General features: G+C 45.1%; 1 protein-coding gene across 1 annotated transcript; it reads left to right on the top strand.

Moving 5' to 3' along the window:
* Positions 1–4,242: 4,242 nt before the first annotated feature.
* Positions 4,243–17,388, top strand: PLEKHM3 (pleckstrin homology domain containing, family M, member 3; the record flags this gene model as incomplete). Its single annotated transcript, XM_010076145.1, has 2 exons — positions 4,243–4,846; positions 16,453–17,388. Coding segments are annotated over exons 1-2 (1,540 nt in total), but the record flags the coding sequence as incomplete, so codon positions are not given.
* Between the last annotated feature and the right edge of the window lie 6,554 nt (positions 17,389–23,942).

Genomic DNA, 23,942 nt, shown 5'->3' with positions numbered 1-23,942 from the left:
TTGCTTTCCCCTTCTGCTTCTTGGTGTTTTCAGGTCCATTTGACACTAACTACTTGTGCTGTGGCTAATTTGGAGAGACCCAACGTGGTGGCACTGCCCAAACTGAAAGGTGCTTCTTTTATATATACTTTTCATATGGATTGGTGAGCTACGTGGATCTTTTCAGTCACTGGTTCCTATACACATGCTGGCTCTAGTTTTCTCTCCTGCCTGAGCTAGAATGAACAGTCTTGAACATAATGTGCAAGCTGGGGGTATGCAGAGGGTGCCTCTTTTGGTGGTGTGTATCACCTGCAAGATTGCTTTCTACCCTTGCCTTTTCTGTGCTTTTTAGTTTTTGCCATGTGATGCTGGGGCATTTTCCCTGGCCCGTGGGGATCCAGAAAAGTACATCAGGAAGTTAAATTATCTCTTCCAGGATATGTTCCTTGGCATTTGTCATCCATGGTTTTCTCTGCTGTCAAACAGTGCTGTCACCTAGGTTAAGTCCTTGTGGCTTCTGTAAGGGAAGTAATCTTGACTAAACTGAACTTCTGTGTCTCACGTGGTGTGACCAGCAATCCTTGCTCTTTACCTCAGCCACATGAGTAATGTGGCCACTATAAACTCGTGATAGTAAAGACTACTCATGTCAAGTGCACATGAATTATCTGACTGCTGCGCGTTCATTGATGAAAGCTCTATCTGCTCTAGACAGACATACAGAAAAGCATGTTTTTTCAGCTGCTGCAATCCCTGTGTCCAGCAGTTTTTGCTGAGTAAAATGTTCCATGTTCCTTCACCTTTTTTTTCAGTAAGACTAGTTCGCAGAGGCCTGGGTGAGCTCTTTGATTTCTGCTTCCCATAACAAATCCCTGCCTACAGTTGCCTATAGTTTTGGCAGTCTTGAATAGCTTGGGCTGATGCTTCTCTCTTCCTCTCCTATTCACTGCCTTAGGCTGAATGTCTTGGGAAAATTTCAGCTGTTTCCAGGAAGCAATACACAGGGCAATTCATTTTATAGTAATTTAAAAGAGTTCATCTTATCTCATTGTTTACCTTTTTCTCCCCTTCATGTGAAGGAAGTGATTTCCACTGCTTTCCCTCTTGGAGGAGATTCTGATGGAGCTGTTTACTGCCATATCAAAGTCTGCTTTCATTTGGCACCAAATTGATGCAGAAGTCTGAATTAAATTTTTGTTGAGTGCCACTCTCAGAAAATGACAAATTGTGTTTATGGAGGATATGTGACTGCAGAATCCCAGTGCTAGTGAGAATTACTCGAGCAACTTTGTCTTTGATCTGAGGTTCTTGGTGGTGTAGGAAGGGATGAGCCTGCCCACCATTGAGGTCACCTTTCACATCTTTATTGAGCAGGGCAAACAGACTAGTTCAGAAGGTATGAATGCTGCAACTTGTGAGAGCCTGTCATCTTCTCATGACCTTGTGATTCAGCATCTTACTGGATGTGAGGTCAGTTTGTAGTTCGGCGTCACCACACTTGGCTGCATGACACTGCATAGCTCCAGTCTCACAGGATCCAGGGAAACGTGCAGCAACATGAAGGCTCCAGCATTGAAAAATGAACCTGTTAAATGTAAGTGTCAGTTTTTTCTCCTTGCTTTCCACCTTTCCTAATGATTTAAAATGAAGAACAGAGCAACAATCTGCTACCACTGAAATGCTTCAGTGGTGTGTCACAAGCCCTTCTGGAGTGATTGCTGCTCCAATCCATTGAGTGAGAGCAAGGCTGTGTTCTCTGCCAACCCCTGCGAAGCAGCGTCTTTGAATGGGCCAGACCATAGCGTTCACTGTTGCCATATGATTATGTTAGTGCTGGTTTTGTGCAAGTGAATGCCTGTTGCAGTTTTGCAACTTCAAAATAACATTCTTGCTTTAAAGACATGCTGTAGGAGGATGTAGAATAAGTGGACAGGTTGTACCACATCATGTCACTTGGCCTGTTCTGGAGCTCCCAAGCTCTAAGGTACCAAGTAGCAGAACACTATTCTGGGGTTACTGGCAAGAGTGAGTTTCAAGAGTGAACACCATGCTGCATCAAGCTGACAGTGCAGATGTGCCAGGATGACTTTATTTCCCACTGCTGTCAACTGGCACAGTTGCACAGCTTTGCAGAGTCTGTTGCCATACTGTTCTGATTTGAAACCACTCCAGATCTGTCTTGTTCAGCCTTCTGATTGTGGTTCTGGCTCTACCTTCAGTGGCTTACTTTACATTTACTTGTTGAAGCTGATCCTAGTCCTGATTTGCTGTGAGGCTAGTGAAGTGAATCCTTGCAAAGAGATAAGACAAGAAAAATCCTGGTGTAAAGGCTTGAAGTTTCCAGAGTTTTGTATGTGATGATTTATTGCTTTTGAAAGTTATTTACTTTTTGTGTGTTTGCAGAGATCATGGTCTGAACTGCTGATCTGTTAGGAGGGTGGGTGAGCTGCTGCTTTCAAACTCTAGTCTGTCATGGATGGCAGCAAATGAAGCATGGATGGGAGGAAGCCAGTGGGTGATTGCGGAGGGGTTTGGTTTGTGCTACAGGATCATGTGTCCCCTTCTTGGGGAGCTGCTGGGCTCCTTCCTCCCTCTGGCTTGCTGTAGGAAAGGGTGCCTACTTAAACAACTTTGGTAATAGAAGTTAGGCAAATGGACTGTTCTGGATTAAAAAAAAAAAACTTACATAGAAGTATTATGTGTTTGATGCTGTTTAATAGATGTTTTTTCCTGCTAAGTGTAAATCTCCATGGCTCCTGGTAGCACTTCAGCAGCACTCACAAGCTAATGAGTTGCTAATATTCAGCCCCTCCCCAGGCTAATTAGTTCTGTTAAGAATGTATTAATCTAGGGAGAGCCCTGAGCTAATGCAGCTTTGCTGCTTGTGGAACTTGAGCTGGTGTGGTTAAAACTGGGATGCAGATTTCTGACTTTGGGCTCTTCTGCATGTATAGGCTCTAGGCACTGTGATTTCTCCTAGCAGCCGTGGGAGCTGTTCTCCTAGCCCAGCCTCCAGGTCCCAAGAATTTGCAAACATTTGACTGATTTCCCCAATGTAAACATACCTACCGTGCACTTCCCTCAAGCATGGCAGCACTGTGGATGGAGCGTCAAGAGAGAGGTTAGAAGGCAGCAGGCTTGGTGGAACAGGAGTCAGCAATGAGACACCCCCTTATTGCACCACAGGGAACAGAAACTTCCCTCCCTTCCTCCTCACAGACTTGAGCTCAGGTGGGTCAATACAGCTCTTCAGTAGGTCTAGCCTTAAAACCCTTTGCTATTCTTATGTTTTGCCCAATGAGTCAACAGCTTGGAAATAAAGATCTGCAGATTTGCGATGGTGCAGGATATGGTATATTTTGTTTTGCTCGTAGGGTGCATTGTCTTTCTGGGGCTTAGGTTGCCCCATGGTTTCACCTAGGTTCCCAGTGATATTCTAGAGAGAAAGTGTGCAGGGCTCTGCAGCAGTCTGATAGCATTGATTTATTAGGCAAGTATCACAGTTCTGTTTATGCAGACAAGTAGGCAAAGTAACTGTTGTAAAACTCACATTGGTCTCCTAAAATCGAGAATGCAAGCAATCTGGAAGAAAAAGGCAAACTATTTAAGGCTGGTTGGCCTATTTTACTAACCCTACGTTTCTCAACTTTTTCTTACAGTCTCATGGGAACGTGTACTAAGCAGGCTCCATTTATGATGTTAGTCAGTACCGCTTCTCAGTGCAGCTTTCTGAGGCTTGGTTAATACATGGCACCACTTTGGGTCCCCTTTATCTGGTGCCCCATCCTACTCTCTTCAAGTTCCAGTTCAAGAAGTGATAATACGCAAAGTTCACACACAGTGAACAGCAGAAAACCCCAAAGGGAGTCTTCATACACAGTAATGTTCGTGCAAAATGAAGGAGAAAGTAAAAATCAAGGGGACTCTGTCTGTGAAAGGAGTGATGTGATTAAACATATTTATCTGGGAAAAGACCCTTACTGACGTGGTGTTTTGCTTTGCTTTACAGGTACTCTCCATCACTGTGAGCTTATTTCATAGAGGGACTGCAGCCCACTTGATCAGTGGATGTTACATCTCCCATCTGAAGACAGGTTGATTTGGCTCCTTTCTACCACTAAGGATTGTGGTTGGTGAATGTGTTTGCCCCACCACCTCTAAATTAGTGGTGTGCCAAGCACAGGGGTGAAGAGGCTCTTTCTCTGGATATTGATCTTCTTAACGCATCGCAACGCCTCGGGCCCACCAGCAGCACAGAATATGGAGGCTATTGAAGTTGATGACATTAGCCCTGCCTTGGAAGTAACTGAAGACTTTTTCAATAGTTTTGATACCAAGCTTGAAAAGATTGTGCAGCCTTCTGAGGTGTACAGTGTACAGGAGGTCCCTGAACTGGTTGGGCACGAGGTATTTGATCAGATAACAGAGAGCAGGAATCTGAGGAATGTCGCCTCCTTAGCCAAAAGTAGCCTCATCTGGGATCACTGCAAAAATGGCCTCTTGGAAACCAAAGCTCAGACAGCATTCCCTGACAAAGACCAATGCGTGGTGCAGAGGGGAAAAGCTGCTGACAACCTTGCTTGGGCAGGGGAAGGGGAGACCACAGCTTTTAACATCTTTAATATCTGCCAGCGGAGGAGAGACAGGCCTCGCTCGGTGAACGACATCCTGGTGCAGAATGAGGAAGCCTCAACATTCAAGCCAGGACACAACAGGTCACGCTCTGATATCAGCCATGTAAAGTGGGGAGTGGTCTTCACGGGCACCTCCTTGCAGCAGCCACCTGCTTCTGGTCAGGACAATAACTGCACTCTGCTCTCTTACCTGGCATTAACCAAGGGAGAGGACATCCAAGGAAACACAGGTTTGTGCTGGTGCTTTATTGTTTCTGTTGATAAAAGGACTTTCCTGTTTGTTCTTAATATTCATATTGAAAAAGAAACTGCATGTTTAAAAAAGACAAAACCCCCCCAAAACAACTGTGAGGTAGCTCTTATGAGCACAGAAATCAGCATGGCTCTGTTGCCTTTTATGTAGCTCTCTGTTTGCCTGCCTAAGGATCTGTTTTTAAACCAATAGTGACTTCTGTTCCTTTCATGTTTTGAAAAACTAAGTTTGCTTTACTTTTTGCTTCTATTTTGTTCAGTTTGACTCTGGGGAAAAACAAAATATTTGTTATGTATTTCTGATCATTTCCTTCCATGATTTTCCCAAACTAAAAAATGCTAAAGCTCTTGAGAGAATGTCAAATCCAAACAAAGGCAGATTTCATAAAAGTTTAAGAGCGGCCATTAAAAAAGAGGGCATACAAAGCTTTTCTGTGAGGCCTGATGTCTCTGCTCTGTTTCTTTAAGAAATGCTGGCTATTCAGTCCATAAACAATTAGCAAAAACTCAAGCATGCTATTTGTGCTTGTCAGTATTAAGGCATCTCTGCCAGCTTTGTGTGGGGTACAGGAAGTCTCGTTATCAGATTGAGGCAGGCGTCTCCAGTGAGCCCTGCCAAGCGATGTTTCAGCAAGTGATACTTTTTCCTTTTCCTTTCTCAAGCACTGCACTGGAAGAGGTTGTGCTCAGGGCTTCGGAAACACTGAACCAGTGTCTGCCATCTCCATGATTTATTTTGTAGATGTCAGAAGGGGACTGGGTACTTACGGAAAAGAAAAGCAGTTAGTGCCACAAAGGTTTTATAATTTAAATAAAGGCAGGATTTAACAAAGGAATTTAAAAATCAAAGGGTTGCAATAGCATGTGTGTGTTTGTATGGTGGCATGGCTCCAGTTATGAATAGGCAGCCTGTTTAGGGTTAAAACAAGCCTTTTGGGTTTTAGGCTTTCCAGATAAATCATCTGTTTTGGAGCATGAAATGCAGGTGCCTAAATGGTTGTGTTTGTGGATGTGTGCACATATAAATATAAATGTATATAATATGTATAAATAATATAATATTTACGTATGTATATACACACACACAACCCTGTAGGTTATTGTGTTATATTGTGACATAGTTGCTGTATCCAAAAGAAGGGTGCTCTTGGTTTACAAAGGCAAGTATACCCCGTTATTTTATTTAGGGAGATATATTGCTTCCTGCAGAGTGAGATCTCTGTTGTGTGTCCTTCCTGTGGAAGGGGGGCAGAAGAGGAATGCACCCAGAAGCCTGGAGACAGAGCTCTCAGTTTCTGCCAGCTGTATCCTGGGCATCTCATGGGTTTAAATTTAGCATGTAACACCTTTATATGCCCACAGAAACACCATTAAAATCTAGCCATTAAAAGTCAATAAATGTCCCTGATAGTGTTTTAAGCTCAGTCTCTTTGTCCTAATTTCCCCACACAGCCCTCAAAATAAGAAGGGGGTTCTGTTACTCGTACTGTTTATAATAAGAAATACCTAAGCTGTTCTCTATTTAAAGAGTTGTTCGCGTACTTATTCAGTGAGAGAGATTCCAAGCTGCCGCTGGATCCCCAAGCTGCAAGAAGCAACCTGCCAATCCAGCTGGTGCTGAGTAGCAGAGTCCAAGGCCAAACAGGTCTCCCTTCTGTCAGTCCAGGGCTCAGGCAACTGCAGGACTACGTTGGGGTGCACCCTAATGTGTTACACCTCTGTCTGGGGTGAAGCGAATTACACTCCCCTTTCCCTTACACACAGATGCAAAACAGTGTGATGCAACTGTTCATAAAAGGAAGCAAAATGAAAAATGTAAACAATGGTGTAGGTTTTTCTTCCCCTTCTGGCAAACAAGGAAATTTTATTAGGAACTGCAGTGCTGGGACACCATTGCTTTAAAAGTCAGGGACCACATACTGCAATCTCTTCCCTTTCCTGGGTGGGAGTCTCCTGTGCTTTCAGAACGTGGGCTGTCAGATGTCAGACCCCAGGGAGATGCACCAACCCTCTGGAAGCCCTGGAAGGGCTTTGCTGTATCCAGAGTCAAGTCTCTATCAGGACTTCAAACCAGTGTCTAGAACAGCTTGATAGAAAACCTTCTATGACCTAACCATGAGAGGAAAAGATGAGAAACACACTCTGTGTACAGCTGGATCTAACCATGGGATTCCTTAAGCTAGGTTGTGTCCAGTATTCAGTCACCCCATCGCAGTGTGTACCCAAGGCGTGCCGCTTTAGTAGTAGCAGTGGAGCTGAGTGGTACTCTTCCCAACCCCTCAGCAGGCACTTATACTGTTTAAATGCAGTTAATCCAATGAAGTTTTTCTCCATAACAGAAAAAGTGAACAAACTATGTTAGAACGTGATATACTCTTTATCGTTTTGATTTCATGTTGAACAGTTTCTAGCTGTGAGTTATAACTGTGAAGACCTCACATCTATAAAGTAGTTTTGTGATGTATAGTAATATTAGCGCTCTTAAGAAAAACAGAAATTGTCAGACTCCCATGAAGACAACTCTTGGTTTTGTACTATGTGCAGTAGTGCTAGGTGTCTTGTAGCCCATCCATTCCTTGATTTCTCTGTAGTACCAGTGTGCCAGAAGCACAGGTCTCTTCAAAATGGCTTTTTACAGAAGAGATGCGATATGGTCAAGTTCTGGGATCTCGGAGGTGAACTGAGCAAGGGAACTGAAATAGATTAGTAAGAGTGGCTGAAAGAACTTTTCCCAGGACTCACCTGTAGCCCAGCAGCAGTCAGTACCTCTAAGGTGCTCAGCCCCCACTTTTCCTATTGCTTTTTGCAAAGGTGCAAAACATTTGTCAGTGCTTGCTGTGTGCCCTCCAAGAGCCTTTCTGCATGGGATGTTTGAAGGCAGTGGTACCTTCTTTGAGGAAGGAGAACTTCTGCGCTCTGAAGGTGCACTCTTTTAACCTGTTTCCTCAACCTGTTCAGTTCAGCAGCTGTGCGGGTTTTTGAAAATAGCCATGGTATTTCCTTCCTCTGTGTTTACAAGAGAGCCTACCATAGAGTTTGCTGCTACTGTGGGCTGAGCTGAAAAGAGAAAAGCAAAAGAAAGAAAGTAGGTGTTGCAGATATCTGTATCTAGGACTGGTAATTGTTCTCCACAAGAGGCTGAAAAATGTGTTTTAAGGTTGGCTAAAAGCTGCGGCAGTGGCTAAAGGAGTCATAGAGGCCAAAGCCTGTGGAGACATCCCTTTTCAGGGCTTTAATACAAATTAAAAGAATGCATATGAGATATTGAGAGCAACTTCAGCCACTCCTGTCAGTCCTCATTGCGGTAAAGGACTTCCTTCTGGAGCCTGCAGAGGTCTCCCAGTCCTCTGAGGCTGGCCGAGTTGCTGCATAGATTAACTCTTCACAATTTTATTTTCCTTATCTTCATAGTATATTTATTACTATGAGCTTATCTGTTCCTGCTGCTTGCTTTTTTGTAATACAAATAAAATGAAACTGTATTGTTTCCATGTGTTGTGAAAGAAAAGGATCTGAAAAGAAGCTGTGCCTTTTGGGCTAGTATCTCCTTAAGCCTGCTGGCAAAACAGCTGGCCTACTAGAAGTGAGCGCTGCGTTCTACGGAGCAGTGTCAAGCAGTAAGTGGAGCTAGGGAAGATGGAAGTTGTAAGCAAATTCAAGGCAGGCTTTTGTATTTCTGGGCATGTAGCCTGGCAAACAAAGGGAGAATGCTGCTTCTGTAGTATCCAGCGAAGGCTTGCTTAGATCATTAAAACGCAATGTGTGAGCGGTTATCTTTGATAACATGGATGTTTTCATTCAAACACAGCCACTCCTGAGGGCATGGGTGCTGCAGTACTTTTCCCAGGTAGCCAGTTTTGTTTGCCTGCTATGCCTGTGAGCTTAGGGAACTCCAGAGCTGTCACTGCGGTGAGCACCTGCATGCTGACAAACTGCCCTTACTGCAGAAGGCTGATGTGCCCCTCTCCAACAAGCCAGCCCCACTGATTTTGGCAATATGCTCTGTTAGGAAGCTGCCCCTACGGGGTGTTTGCAGCACTGTGACATGGCAAAATAGACATACCAGAGAAAGGTGACTGCCTTAAAACTGGCCAACAGCCTGAATTCTACTGTGTCTGGTGGAGGCCAGGATTTCACCTCCTTCTTTCATAGAATCACAGAATCATTAAGGTTGGAAAAGACCTCAAGGATCATCAAGTCCAACCATCAACCCAACACCACCCAACCCACTAAACCATGTCCCTAAGCACCACATTCATTTCTACTGAATGATTTTTTAAAAATATCTTTTTTCCCCCCTCTCTTCACATATTTTTATATGTCTGGGAGACTAGCCATCGTTTGGGACACTGTGAAGATATGATCTCGTACTTGGAGTTTGTGTAGGGGATATTTCAAGAGAGGTTTGGGCCCCTCTTCTTATAGCTCCCCTCTTCTTATAGCTCCCCTCTTCTTATAGCTCCCCTCTTCTTATAGCTCTTGTACATATTAGAACTTTTTAGTGTGTTTTTGTGGAGGTGAGACATCTAAATCTGTATTCTTGAGCAACACACCGCTGATTCACAGGTTGGGGACTGGGGTGATCCTTACGTTCTGAGGACTCATTTTACAGTGGTGCTTTCTCTTATTCTGGTGACCACACAGACTTTGTTGGGATGTCTTCTTTGTTTGCCAGATAATCTTCACCTTTCGCTGTAGCAGTGGTGGCTGGTACTAGCTCTGTGTCTGTGCCATTGGCTCATGGAGCATTTAGTGGTACATATAGGAGTCCTTAGCAGGTTTGTGGTGGTGGGTCACAGAGCAGCAGACAGCGGTGCCATCAATTGCTGCTGCTGTTGTCCTGCTCGGGGAGGAGCTGCAAAGACAGCTGGGTGTAAAGGGGAAGTGTGGCAGGTGTGGGAGCTGCTGCAGAGGTGGAGGTGGCCAGAAATCCGGAGAGGTGTGAAACATTGGAGGTGTGACATGCAGCCTTCAAGTTTCCCCTGCAGTGATGGCCAGGGTAGGGCCTAGCTCCTGACCCATCTACCAGGGAGATTTTTGAAGCCTGGTTGCCATTTGTGATTTTGCCAAAACACCGCTGTGGTACTGTATTTTGCCTGTGGTATGTAGAAGCTACACAACCAGGGCAGACCAATAGGCTGTTAGTTGCCACTGGGATGGCAGAACATTATAGATTCATGGTGTTGTGTAGAAGATAATGGTGCTGTCATCCAAGAGGCAGATGTGCGGAAACAACACTTCTGCACCTTCCTCTCTGGAGAGCCGGAAGACTCAAACCACTTGGAAGTAATCCCAGAGGTGTCAAGCCAGTTGGAGAACCGATGCCCTCCCGTGGCCAATTTATTTTCAGCATTAAAAGGTAGTCAAGGATAAGATAGCTGTACTGCAGAGACTTGGGGACTTTTGAGATTTAAGGAGGCAAAAATGTTACTTAAAATCTAATTTAGTTTAATGCGCTCCATTGCGGGAGTCTGTAAATGCCAGGGACTGTCTATGAATTTGGCAAGAGATAGCCCCTTCTCCCAGGAGATAGATTACATTTTAAATACACCACACAGTAAGGATAGGGAGGGCGAGTAGGGACAAAGGGAGGTGAGGTACTTTGCCCAAAGTCAAATGGGAGTATAATTTGGATCACCTGACTTCAGCTCATCTGATGGATGATACTTCCTCTCTAAACCCCCTGGCTAGTTCTGGGAGTGCAGCACTTGTTCCCTGCAGGCTCACTCCTGATTGCTCCTTGGGCTTGGGCACCCTGTGAGCTGGAAAGGCCATGGGGGCTGGCAGAGAGCAGCAGCCACGGAGGGGACTAGGATGGGTAGCTGCCTCCGGTGGAGGGAAACATGACCTACTCCACTCCCTTGCCTGGGAGGCTGTGGAAGGGTGCAGGGTGTTGGAAAGGGAAGTGCGGTGGGAGGCGATGGGAGGGGCTCACATACAGCAGATAAATTCACAGCACAGGAGGATTGCAGTAAGCGGCACTGATGAGTTTAATTGTGAAGCTGTTCTAGTTGGGGAGGTTATTCTTTACTGAGATTTTTGCTCTGGAGTTACAACACTCCATAAAGCTAATGAACAGAGTTTTCATCTCCTGGGGCAGTGCTGATTGCTTCCAGTGATGTTGTGGTGGATTCATAACTGAATTTTCAGGTTAGTTGCTATTATTCCCTTAGTGGTGTCAGATAACTCTCCTAATGTGAACTGACCCTGTTTTTGTAGCTTTGACAGTCACTTTATACCCTTTCTGCCTTCTTTTTAAAGCTGAATTGAGTGAATTTATTAAAAATTCAGCAAATCCATCTTCGTTTTATATTCTCACTTCTTTTCCAAGTGCTGCCGTTTTAGGCATCTCCTAGCTGGTGGTAGGTAACCATCTCTCACTCACTATAGTTCTGTATCTTCCAGAGTTGAGTCCTGTACTGGGCTGGTCTTGCACTTGGACTGAATCCAGCCTTCTCCTCCACTGCCCCTTGGCACAGGCACTGTGTTAGTATGCATGGAGTGCTGGTGGTCTGCTCAGTAAACACTATGCAAGTGTTCAACTTGCTGCAGGGGCGCAGAAAGGCTTGGATGGAGTGGCTGGGCAGCTGGGATCCTGTAGACTTCAGCAGTTCCTCGTATGTTTTTCATACAATGTTACACCTTGAAAGGAAAGACTTAAAGAATAATCTGTTCAGGTTCTTTATCCATCTGTTTAGGCAGTTCTTCTGTGAGTTTTTTTGTTGAACAGCTAAGCCAACCCTTCTAGCAATGCATAAATGTAAAATTAAGAGTTTGCAAGTTCAACATTTTCAAAGCAGGTTTTGCTTTCCCAAAGCCTAAGGAAGATGAAAAAGAGTGAATGCCTTTCTGGTGGGGAGGGATGTTTCTTTTAATTAATGCAAACTGCTACCTAGGTGCAAGTCCCAGTGCTGTAGTGGTCCCTTGAAAGAAGTGGCATTGGGAGAAGAAGCCAGATTTGGCTCCAGGGCAGACATCTGCTAGAAATTTGTGGCTAAATATCAATGCCATTGTTTCAGGACCAAGTGGAATCAGATATACTTGACTGCAAGACATATACCTGCAGATCCAGATGGGAAAAGACTATATTTTTAAGTAGGAGGGAAGTGGGCATTGTGGATCTGAGTCATGTTGGCTGAGGCACAGTTTGTCCCTGATCTGGCAAACCCCACCAAGCAGGTGACTAGTTCAACCCAATTTGAGAGCATTTAGGTCCCAAAGGTGTCTGTTAAGTTCTCTGGAAATCAGAGCAGAGGACTATTGACAAAAACTCTGAAATTTATGCTCATCTCTTACAAAGCATTGGAGGACCCAGAGAGGAGTGCCACTTCCAGAGACAAACCCCTCAGAAACTAGGCATCTCTACTTCTGCTCTTTTCTAAGTTACTTGGTATTACTGTCATCAGAAATGCTTCAGTGGTGGAAAACAGAGCAAGTTTTCCTGCCATACCAACAGGGACACAGTTCCAGTCAGTTGTTCAGGAGCATGTGTCTTCTATACATGCTGAGACGACATTTGGGCTTCCATTTTGCACGAGCTGCCCCTAAGCGTGGAGAGGGGTAGGTGTGTGCTCAGTGCAGGGTTCCTCGCCAGGACAGGTGGGCAGTTCCCAAAGGATAGGAGAGACTCTGAGGAAGATATTGCCCTCTCCTGAGCTTCTGAGTCTCTTTTTGTTTCCCTCTGCCTCCTTCCCCCTCCTCCTTAGAGATTATAACTCCAAATGGCTCAGGCAGGGGCCATTTACTGTGATTAGTTCCCTTTTTTTTTTTCTTTTTACTCTTCCTCAATTTATTCTCCCTGTCTCTGTAGGGAGGAAAAGAGATGCAGTTTCTGTTGAGAAGGTGGATGGAGAGATGGTAGCATTTGCTCTCTGAGTGGAAAAGTATTATTGGGCACACTGCACGCTGAGGAGATAAAGGAGCAAAGGGTTGTAAGGTGTGCGTGGATGTATAGCATATGGGCTCTACCTGTTTCTGCCAGCGTCTGTTGCCCTGACCTAAACAATACGGGGCATTTGAATTTTAATCAAGTTGACTGCTGGTTCTGTCCCAGTTAGAGCGAGTCAGTGGAGCTGGTTCATGAAATCTTGAAGGGAAGGAGTGGGGTGAAGGAGGAAGAGGGAGGTGCCTCTGTGAAAGGCAGGGAGAGATAGCCTTTTTCTAACGCAACAAAAGACAAGCAAACCTGTGTGCAGATGAAGGAGGGGTGGGTGGGGGAAGGTTATGGGTTGTCTTATTATGGAGGAGCTTGAACTGTCATCTGTACTTGATGGAAAGGAGAGAGATTGCAGTTGGAGCTGCAGAAGCACTGCCTCACTGATTGGATTAATAGAAAGGGAAGATGTCTCTAGAATGGCTGCCCATTATCTGCACTACAAAGGGATTAGTGTGGGTTTCAGAGAAATTAATGGCTTTTGAGTTAGCGCAGAAATACTAATGAATGTCAGGGCCAGAGATGTACAGTGAAAAAAATGGGTTCTCTTTTAGTGTGTGTGTGCGTGCGCACACATGTGCGTATCTTTCCATTTGGGCTATGAAAGTGCTTTTTCTCTACCATTTTGAGTTATAGATTAGGCTTTCAATTTCCATATTTAGCTGAAATTCTCTTGAGTAGCTTATTTGTTGGCAACATATAGTTATATTGATTTCCTTTCCACCTTTTCAGACCTAGTGCAAAAGTAGCAATTTTTTAGTTGTTGTTATAATTTTAGTCATATATGCAGGAAATCTTTGTAGGTAAAGTGTAGAGTGCTTTGAACGTGGTGTTAAAGGCAGGCTCTGTTCTGAGTAAGTGGGTGATGTGGGGAAGCTGGGGCTGAGCTGGCAAGGTGAAGCAGAAGTGTGTCCTTTTTGTTAGGGTGGATGGGAGGTAGCATCCTTCCTCCATTTCTTTTAGCCTCCATGAGGTTTGCATACTCACATTAAGTATATCAGGCAATTAATTCTCATGTATGTTCATTGAGTTTAACTGAAAGTTGTCTTCTTAATCCTTATAAATCCTTAAAGTTGGTCTTCACTGAAGGACTAGCCAAAGCACTTATGCCGTTACTGTCCTGAACCCTCTTTGTGCCCATACATGAAAACTCTCACAACCAACTACAGCAATGCTTTCGGACAAGAACAGGAGCATCTCTTTAGACTGTAGGTTATGGGCCAAGTTCTGCTTTCTAACCAGGTGGTATCAGAAGCCCTTTGGACATAACTGAGTCCCTCAAATACCTGTAGTCCCTGACTCTCCTTGTGCCCCTGGGAGGATAGATAGACCTACCCATTTGCCGGTGGTGGTGAAAGCAGCATGGCCAGCAGTCTTAGAATCATAGAATGACCCGGGTTGGAAGGGACCTCAGGGATCATGTAGTTCCAACCCCCCTGCCTGGCAGGGCCACCAAACATACACATTTACTAGATCAGGTTGCCCAGGGCCCCGTCCAACCTGGCCTTGAACACCTCCTTGGCCATATTAGCTGGGAAGCCAATACATGTGGGGATGCAGTAACTTCTGTACAGGCTCATCTTTGGCTCTTTGTTTCCAAGGTTTGTCAAGCCCAGATGCTTCTGTTCTCTTAGCTCTGTGTTGAAGACTCAAGAGGTGATCATGTCTAAAACTGGTTAGACCGTGGCCCATTAATGTGAGTGGTAACTGGTGAAGCTGAGATGCTGAAAGTATTTTGCACCTCCAACTGTCTACGCTATCCCTCTTTCAAAGGTTGTCAGCCTGAGGGCAGAAACCATGAGTGAAACAGCTCCTGTATGGCTGCACTTTGTAACGCGCTGCGTGTTAAGGTCCATTGATGCTGATTTTATTTTGACTTAATGGTGCCAGGAAGGGGGTGAGGAGGTGTTCCCAGGTGGTTTCCTTGCTCCAGCCTTAGGAATAGCAGTCTCCAAGGGAGATGAACAACTGGAGAAGGAAACCTCTTCACTTGTGTCTGTTAATTCTGCCACTCTCTGTAGGTCAAGACCCATCACAAGTACCCTTCCTGGAAAGGTGAAGTAGAAGTCAGATGGGAGCAAGAATTTTTGTTCCTCGGGACTGGGTTGTTTTGGGGTGCCAAGTGTTAAAGTCAGCGTTGGAGCATAACAGTGAATGTCACTGAATTCATACAGGGGCTAGCAAAAATTGCATAGAGCCTCGTGTCTGGCCCAAGGTGAAAATACGGTGGTTTTTTTACAAAGTATTAATGGTGGCTGAAGTGGTGCAAATCAGATTGGAACAAATTTTGCACAGAAACCTTTTTTAAAAGTCAGAAATGCTTTGTATAATTCATTTTAAATTGGTGTCACTTTGGTGCCCGGAGTGATGTGTGTATGGCCGGTTTTCTGGGGATGAAGAAAATTCCCTTTGACTTTGACATGGGCCAAGGTTTATGAAGAGGTCTGCTGGGAAGCACCCAAAGTGCTGAGGTGCTTAGATGTATGTGTTTGGGTCTGCGCAGCCTCTTTTTATTTTTGGTCACATCTGCTGGTCCTGAGCCTGATTCTCATAAATCAGCAAAGCTTCTGTAGTAAACAGAGCTGTGCAAAATGCTCTGGTCCCGGGTCGTGCTCAAATTCGGTAAGAAACTGCTGCTTTTAGGCACGGTTCTCCATTCCTGTGTCCTGGGTAAGTCCAGGTGCCGGGTGCAGTGCCCAGGTGCTGGCAGTGGGGCTGTTCCAGCCAGTTCCAGCTGGTTCTGGCCGGTTTCAGCACAGGGCACAGCTGCGCCCCTCAGCCGCAAGTGGGCCTCTCTGTCAGAGTGCGTTTCCGAGGGGGCAGAGCACTGCACAGCGGCGTGAGGAGGAAAGTGTGAGGAACAGCCCAGGATGAGAGGAGAAGGTGCTGCAGGCGTGGGGCAGGGGTTCCACTGGGGAGCCCGTGGTGGAGCAGGTATCTCCCTGCAGCCCCACGCGGGACTCCATGCTGGAGAAGGTGGAGATTTCCTGAAGGAGCTGTGGGCATGGAGAGCTTATGCAAGAGTAGGTTTATCCGGAAGGACTTCAGCCCCTGGAGGGGACCCATGCTGGAGCAGGGGAAAAGTCAGAGGAGGGAGGAGCAGCAGAGAGGAACCGACCCCCCATTCACTTCCCCCTGTGCTGCTCGGGACAGGGGGGAGGTGTGAGGGGTTGTGTGTGAAAGCATGAAGTTGAGCCTGGGAAAGAGGGGCAGGAGGGGAATGTGTTGTTTTAATTTGTATTTGTTTCTCACTGTTGATATGTTTTAGTTGGCCACAGATTACTTGATAATATTGTACTCTTCTGGACTAGGTTCTGGGAGACTTGCAGTGTTTTGTTGCTCTGTGACTATTCTCCTGGATAATTTCAGGAAAATTGTTTTGTATCTCTGTTCCTCTGGTTCCCTGTCCCCTTTTTGTGTTTTGGTACCTCTGAGTAAAAAAGTGCTGTGTTCTTGTTGGCTCGGCTCAAATGTAGAGTCAGTGCTTGTGTTTGATAAATATAACCTCTTGGGGGAAGGCTATTTCTGTGGTGCTGTCCTCCAGATGTATCACGTATGGGTAGGAGAGATGTGTAAGCCAGAATTAAGTAACAATTTGAAACAGATATTTTAAAAGAATTAATGGTAACGTTCTCATTTTCTCTCCTCCAGAACACAAGCCAATGTTCCCAAACATTCTGAAGAAGGGATACTTAGAAATTAGCAGAGACAATGACAGCTACTGGCAAACCTGTTATGCTGAGCTCTCCCCATACAAACTGTACCTGTATTGCTTGGACAGCAGTGGCAACCAGACTCTTCCCACCATGTATCCACTCATGCATTTTCAAAGGGTCACTGTTACTGGCTGCATTGAAACCAAGGTGGTGGACACTGTCCTGTCAGACAACTCGCAGCTACAGCTGAAGGCGGAGTCCTCATGGGAGGCTTTAGATTGGGGACAGAAGCTCTGGGAAGCGGTACGTGCTTCTGTGCCTGCTTTTACAAGACAGCAGGAGAAAATGGAGAATGTACCAAAGCCCGAAAATAACAGTGACCTTTCTCAAACCAACGGATTGTTAGAGAAGCCCATGGAGCTCTTCCTATCCATGAATTTGACTGAAAACACTAAAGAGTACCAAAATATTCTCAAATCAGGGACTCTTTATAGGTTAACTGTCCAGAATAACTGGAAGGCATTTACTTTTGTCTTGAACAGGTCTTATCTCATGGCATTCCGACCGGGCATGCTTGATGAAGATCCTCTGCTGAGCTACAATGTTGATGCGTGCCTGTCAGTCCAGACAGATACTCAGGATGGCTGTGACTCTTGCTTTCAGGTCATTTTTCCTCAAGATGTCCTCCGCCTGCGTGCAGAGACCTGTCAGAGGGCCCAGGAGTGGATGGAGGCACTGAGAGCAGCAGCCAATGCTACTAGAAGTTTGACTCAGAACCCACAGGTCACACTTAGGAACAAACCTGGAGATCGGCCATTTGGAAATGATCTTAGAAAGAGCAAGCGCCAATCTGTGACTACCAGCTTCCTGAGCATCCTGACCACACTTTCTCTAGAGAGAGGGCTCACAGTTCAGAGCTTCAAGTGTGCAGGTAAGCAACCAGGCTGCAGCATCTGCACCCTTTCTCCTCCTGTAGGAAAAGAAAAATCACTTGGAAGAACATGTATGTATTTTAGCAGCACACAGCCACTCCCTGCCTCTCACTGTGGCCATAGAAGCTTTGGTTTTTTAGCCTTTCTTTGCTCTCTGTAAAATGTGGAGAAAGCCTATGGGATATTTAGTAGTTCACCTGCATTTCGTGGGCAGTGCTGAAGCATTAAATCCTGTACATGTAACACGCAAGGGTGGCTGAGCTGTTTTCTTGCTTCAGGACGCTGGAAAAGTGGTCCAGACTGAAAGGGATTTGAATTCTGGATATGATGCAACTTTCCGACTTCTAGCGCTTTTGTTGTCTTTTATTGCTATGTCTCCTCCAAGTTATTTTTGGAGCTCAGTTTCAGCTCTGGGTCTTCTGGGGAGACTCCTCAAAGGATGTATACTTCCCTGAAACACCGCCTTTTGATGACGTCTGTTCTAGTACTGACATTCAGTCATGAGCTTATCTGCTCAGTTCTTCCCTTGAGGTGGGGTTGAAAACATGACCTTAAACCTCTGCATCTGATTGTAAATCTCTGTTCATTTGACTGCTGTCTCTAGTCTGAGGCAAGCATGGTTCTGTCTAGTTTGGAAATGAAGTGAAAATAGAGAGGACCTGTGTTAATGTGGTTCTCTGTCCTTTTACTTCAGCAAGGGCACCTTTGTGGAGCAAATTTGGGGACTTTGCGCCAAAATTGTACTCTATGGCTGGCTTTAGTTATGTTAACTTAGAAATTGCCAGCTGTAGCAGAAAGAACTTTTCTGGATGGTTTTCCTCTTTTGTTAAAGGAGCTGTGAGGATCCTCCACACTCTGCTCTGGGGTGAGGGATCTGTCTGTTGCTCTGGAACCACACATGGCTCTGGGAGGGGGGTCTGTGTGGGCCCAGGACCTGCTGGCTGTCCTGAATCCCTTCAAGGGGAGACCTGAGCCCCAGAAGTACTGGGTTGCCCTCAGAACTGGCTGTGGGTGCAGCAGGGTTCGTCCCTCTCTGGTAGTGACCCACAGGTGATGTTCCTGCTCACCTCTCCACAGCATGTGGCACCCACCTGGTAGCCGGAGCATTGTGAAGGTTGGCTTCACTGCACTTAATGATTTGGCCACAATATTGGGCCTTCTGCCTTGAAGTCAGTTCTGCCCTTGGCCACAAACTCTGTGTGATGTCATATCGATTCTTCCTGTGAGTAGTTATATGCCAAACTACTGCTGAAACTGAAGGTGCCTGGGTCTTGTGGTGACTGATTACCTGAATGTTGTCGGACAACGGTCGTGTCTTACCTTCAAAGGTAGTTGTGAGAGTGAAAGCAGAGACTCTGGGAATGGGTCAAGCAAGTATCCCCAAGATGGATCCAGCCCAGTGTGTTACCCAGCAGGCAGCCTTGTGAAACGCAAGAAGACAGCAGAATTAACAGACTAATTTTAAGATAATGCCCCAGACGACGTGAAAACTTTGTTCCTTTCTCCTCATTTCTTTTAATTGGAAGCTCAGTAGAGGAAAATTTTATAATTTTGCTTCATCCTCTGACGGAGATCCAGGAGAGTTTCAAGTGAGCTTTCTCAATGATCTCCTCAAAAACAGGATCAGGCCCTGGGGTAGGCAACAAAATGCATGTCTCCAACGTGAAATAGGTTTTAGTCTTGCATTAGATAGTATGGGAGCAGACTTTTCTGTAGGCGAGAGTCGACTTCCTCTCCCAAACATGGGATGATTCATCTGCATTCACTCATGTGTTGCCCAGAGAAATAAGGTGGTCTAACCCTGTCAGGGTTGCATGGAATATTTTTCTGATATACGTAAGGCATTTTTGCTCCTGTGGTTTCCTTTTAGTCTGCAAAACTGAATAAACGCTCTTGTGCAGAGAAATGTGAGTTGTGGAGAGTCTGTGAGAAGCCGGCCAGTGGGATTCCCTGTACCTGAGGATGGGGATGTATGGCACTTACTGTAGGAGCAGACCCTTTACTGTCTGTCTGAGACCCTTAGAGTTGGTCTTTAAGAGTCGGATGGAACTTGTAGCTGTTACCACGACACAAAGAAATGAATAACCGTAAGTATAACTAGGAGAAACTGGGGAAACTTGTCTGGCTGAGAAAAGTTTGTACTGAGGAGACTTCGGAGGCACACCACCAAGCTGAGGCATTCTCCTTGTGCCTTGCTCCCTGCAGGCAGTTTGTGCTGTTCCCCAGCATGGGCTGCTGTTTAACCTAAGGGGACTGCTGTTGGTAATTAGAGCTTGGAGGCATTGAGAGCAGGTTTTCCCCAGGGCTGCTGGGAGGGGTGAGCTTGGAGAAGGATAAGGAGGGGGGAGGAATAAAAGTTTTGCTGTGAATTCTTCAGCCATTTAGTGCAAATTCCTGTAATTACCGTCTTTGTGTCCTGTCCCAATGGCACATAGTACAGCAGAAGCCTTTCCTAATTGAGACCTTACAGGAGGTACAAATCCCTCCTTTGTTCAGCCTGACAAATTAGTGCCAGAAAGTGGCAAGGTCCGAGTGGGAATCAAAGGCAAGCAACACAAAGATGGAACTTAAGGCTACAGTAATAACCCTCTCTAGTCCTGCAGGGGTGGGAGGGAAGGAAAAGTAATGACCAATGAAAAATGAAGGGTTTTTTTGTTATAAATTCCCTTGACATGACAGCACCTCGGGGCTGCTTTATTTATTTAGGAAAAGTGATTAAATAGTAATACAACAGGGCAGACCATTGTCTCTCCAGCGACCCCCCTTCCTACAGACCCCTGCTGCCTTGGCTAATTGATTGACAATGACCCTCTGATAAAGAAGGTTGTTGGGAGGACCTGATGGGGACAGGGTTGTTTTTTTCTATTTTCTCTTTGCAGTCTTTGTGGGGTTCCCCTCCCTGATTTTTTTCTGTTAGAAATGCCCTCTGCATCCCCCTTTCCTTTTCCCCCTCAGTAAAAGCTTTTCAAGGGACTGCTCCCAGACAAACAGCTGACACAAGCAGGTAGAGAAAGAATGCGAATGTCTGGCCTCACTATTGACAAGTTTGTCTTGGAGTTTGACTAGCACTTTTCAATTCATGATATAAGCCAGGGTGGTGGTGTCAGATATAATCATGGAGCAGGGGGGACTAAGTGTTGATACACTGGAGTCAGAAGGGCAGCTTGAAAAAAAGTTTTCTTTTGCTTGGTCAGCAGATGCAAAATATTTTCCCCACATTTCTAACTCTTTGTCTCACTGTGGAGGGCAGGACGTTATTTCTCATGATTTCCAAAAATGAACTAATAGGCCACTGATTAACAGTGGAAAACCGTATTTTTATAAACCCTTTTACCTTTGCTGCCATTATTTATATTTTTGACTTGGAACAGCAATACGTTTTGGAACATGGGGTTAACTAGAAACTGCTGGCACTGGAATGGCAGTTTCCTCTGTCCTTTGCATGTTCCTATAACTGCAGGCTTGATCTTCCCCTGTTGCTGGAGTACAACAATGTTCCCATGGGAAGTGTTTGGGGCTCTGAGCAAGAGTGGCATTTGTGAGTGTCGATCTGCTCAGGTGAGGCTTTGGAGGTACCTCCCCCCTTGTCTTCAAATGGATATGAAGTGAAAGTTGGTTGCAAGTTAAAGCTGGTAAATATGTTTTATTATTTGTTCTTTGATATGTAGAAAATAGGAGACATGCATCATGTTCGGATGACTATGGGGGGGGGGGGGGGTTTTTTTGATGACGGGGGGGGGGGGGTGTTGTTATTTTTTATGTATTTATTTCACCTGGATTCAAGAGAAATCCACAAACTGTTTATGTCACGAATTTGGGATGAGATGACTTCCATCAAAACGTGCTTGGCAAGTGCAGCATCTTGCAGACAGTGGTAGCCAGTTGTGAGTATTCCAGTGGCTGTCCTGTCTCCTTGTTGGGCCATCTATGGGCTTCTGGGGAAAGGCAGGTGTTTCTCCTGGAGATCTGCAAGGAGCAAATGTCCCCAGCTGCCCTTCACTATTGCTATTCCTTTGGCATGTGCCTTCAAGTTTCCGTAGACAGGAAAGACAAACAGCCTCTGCCCTTCCCTCCTGTTTTTGCATAGCTCCTGTTCTTTTGATGTCTCTCTTCCTTTTCACCTTTCATTTTTTTTTCTCCCTATCCTTTATTAAAACAAACTTTTTTTTCAGTGAAGTCATTTCTGTCTGCCAGGAATTCGACACCAAGTCCTAATGGATGTGGGAGTTTCTGCCTTCTGCAAAATGCGCTTTATGTCCTTTTGTTTGTCTGTGTGGCTTTCACTGCTCCTCTTCTGGGGTGCTGTCTTTTCCTCCTTGCCTTCTCCATGTCTCCTCACTTGCCAGAAGGATAAATGCTGCTATTAGGGATCCACTGACTTGGCTGTCTGAGCTGAACACTAGGTGAAGAGAAGCCAAAGTTAGTAAATGGGCTATTTCCTGGGCTTGCAGCCCTGTCAAATTGAGCTGCAGGTGGAAAACCGTTGGCTTTCAAGGAGTCAGTCTGTCTCTAGTGCTATAATAATGTGTGTAGATGGGGGACAGTCCAGTGCAACATGTCCAGCTCGCGCAGCCTCTGCTCTAGCTCACCTCACTAGTCTGAAAGTAGCCCCTACTGTGGTAAAAGTAAAGTTCCTTTTTTTTTTTTTTTTCTTCCCCTCTCAATGAAAAGGAAGTATTTTCCAAAGAGCTTGCAAGCCAGCAAGTGTGATTTAAAACAAAAGAAAAAAAATGAGCCAGGTGCAATGTTGACTTTGTTGAACTTCTCAAAAAGCCATATAGTTAAAACTTCTCAAATCCAGGTAGCTGAAAAGCATGGGTGCTCCTTCTGTGAATTTGGCAAATACTTTGTGAACTGTCATCACACCCAGCACCTATTTGTAGCATGTCACTGAAATAAAAATACTAGGGGACAATTAGCAAATGTGGCACAATAATAAAATAGCAGAAGGTCCTTTGAAAAGTTGTCGGCACTCTTGTCACATTTTTAGTTCCAAATAACGATTGTTCTCACCTGTCCAGGGCTTTTAGGATTGTGCTTTCTAAGTACTGTACATATTTTGTGCTTGGTTTCATTTCAATTGATCTTTGTTCGAAGACTTCATCAGCTTTTTGCCTTCCCTTGTTTGAGACTCTGTAAAATCCCCTGAGAATGTGTTTTGCACTGTAAAGGTTTTATTGTTTAAATTTCTTCACCTTAGACCATGGTCTTCCAGTCTTGAGTGTGACTTTAAGGCCCTGTTTCTACTGATTCAAAAGTAAAACTTCCATTGCTAAGGGTGGTGTTTCTGAACTCTTATTCTTCGCCAAAACCAGCTGAGCAAAAAAACTATTGTCCATGGCTAAATTAGTATTTGGAAAATAGGCCGTGTCTAAATACGGCCACTGACTTGTTGGGAGGAGGTTTCCAGACAAGGGTGACTTGAATTTGTATAGCAAGGAGTACTTAATTTACAGTGGACCTACATGTTTCAAATCACAAGGTTGCTGGTCCACAGTGCTTTGCCATGTGACAGCTCTTGTTTGTGGAAAGATCAGAAGATACTGCCTGGGATCTCTTTTACTTGCTTGAGTAGATTAAAGCTGTTACCAGTGATCAATTATGATCACAGAAGCCATTTAATCTTAAGTGGTGGTGAGCTCTTCAATCCAGTTTTAAAATGGCTTGACTAAGGGAAATGGCAGTGAAAACTGTTAGCTTTGTCTGAGCTGGTAGAAGTTAGGTCCTTCACCTTCCTGGGATCTGTCTGGCACCTTTGCAGAGTGGGATTTTCCCCTTCATAGGATTTGGTTTGGAGTTGGCCTGCTGCTGCCCAGAAGGGCAGTTTAGCTGAGTACTTGGCTAGTTTAGTGCTTGTCCTGCACCTGGATGTGCACTTCACAGTCCTCAGCTGATGTTTTACTGACTTCTTTGCCTCAGCCCTGCAGGCAGAACAGCTGATACAGATGTCTTGGCTGTCTTGATCTGCATATACCTGGCAGGTTTAATGGTACCTGTGCTACTTGTTATTTTTGTTTTTCTTTTTTTTTCCATCCCAAGTGAAATATTTGTGCTTACTTCTTTCACTTTTATGAGCTCAGTTCTGCTGTGTGTGAACACATCTCTACTCTCAGTATAGGCTCTGTGTTTGCCTTTGGCTTTGCCTTGTTTCTTCCTGGCTCATGGGTGCAAGGTATTATTTCCACTGCCCCTAAAGTACTTTTAGTTGCATGGGGGGTTTTTTTGGTTCATTTATTGCTTGAAGCCAGTCTTGATTAATCTTTTGTCATAAAGCTCAAAGAAGAGAATACCAAAAAGAGGGAGTCTGAATGTCCAAGTCATGCCTTTGTTGGGATGGAAGAAGCTACATCTGGGCAAAAGGAAGTGTTTTCAGACCCAAAAACTTCAACATCTCAACCTCTCTCCCCCTCCCCGCCAACCCCCAACGGCTTCTCTGGAGTACCCAGAGGTTCCCCATGAATTACATTGCAAGGGACAGCTTTATTTGTTGTGCTAGCGTCTTTTAGGTCAGACAAGCCAGCTTTTGCTAGTTGTGGTGGGTTAGCCCTTGGCT

Source organism: Pterocles gutturalis, unplaced genomic scaffold, assembly GCF_000699245.1.
Source record: "Pterocles gutturalis isolate BGI_N339 unplaced genomic scaffold, ASM69924v1 scaffold44241, whole genome shotgun sequence".
Taxonomy (NCBI): Eukaryota; Metazoa; Chordata; class Aves; order Pterocliformes; family Pteroclidae; genus Pterocles; species Pterocles gutturalis.
This window is presented reverse-complemented; position numbering and strand designations above follow the sequence as displayed.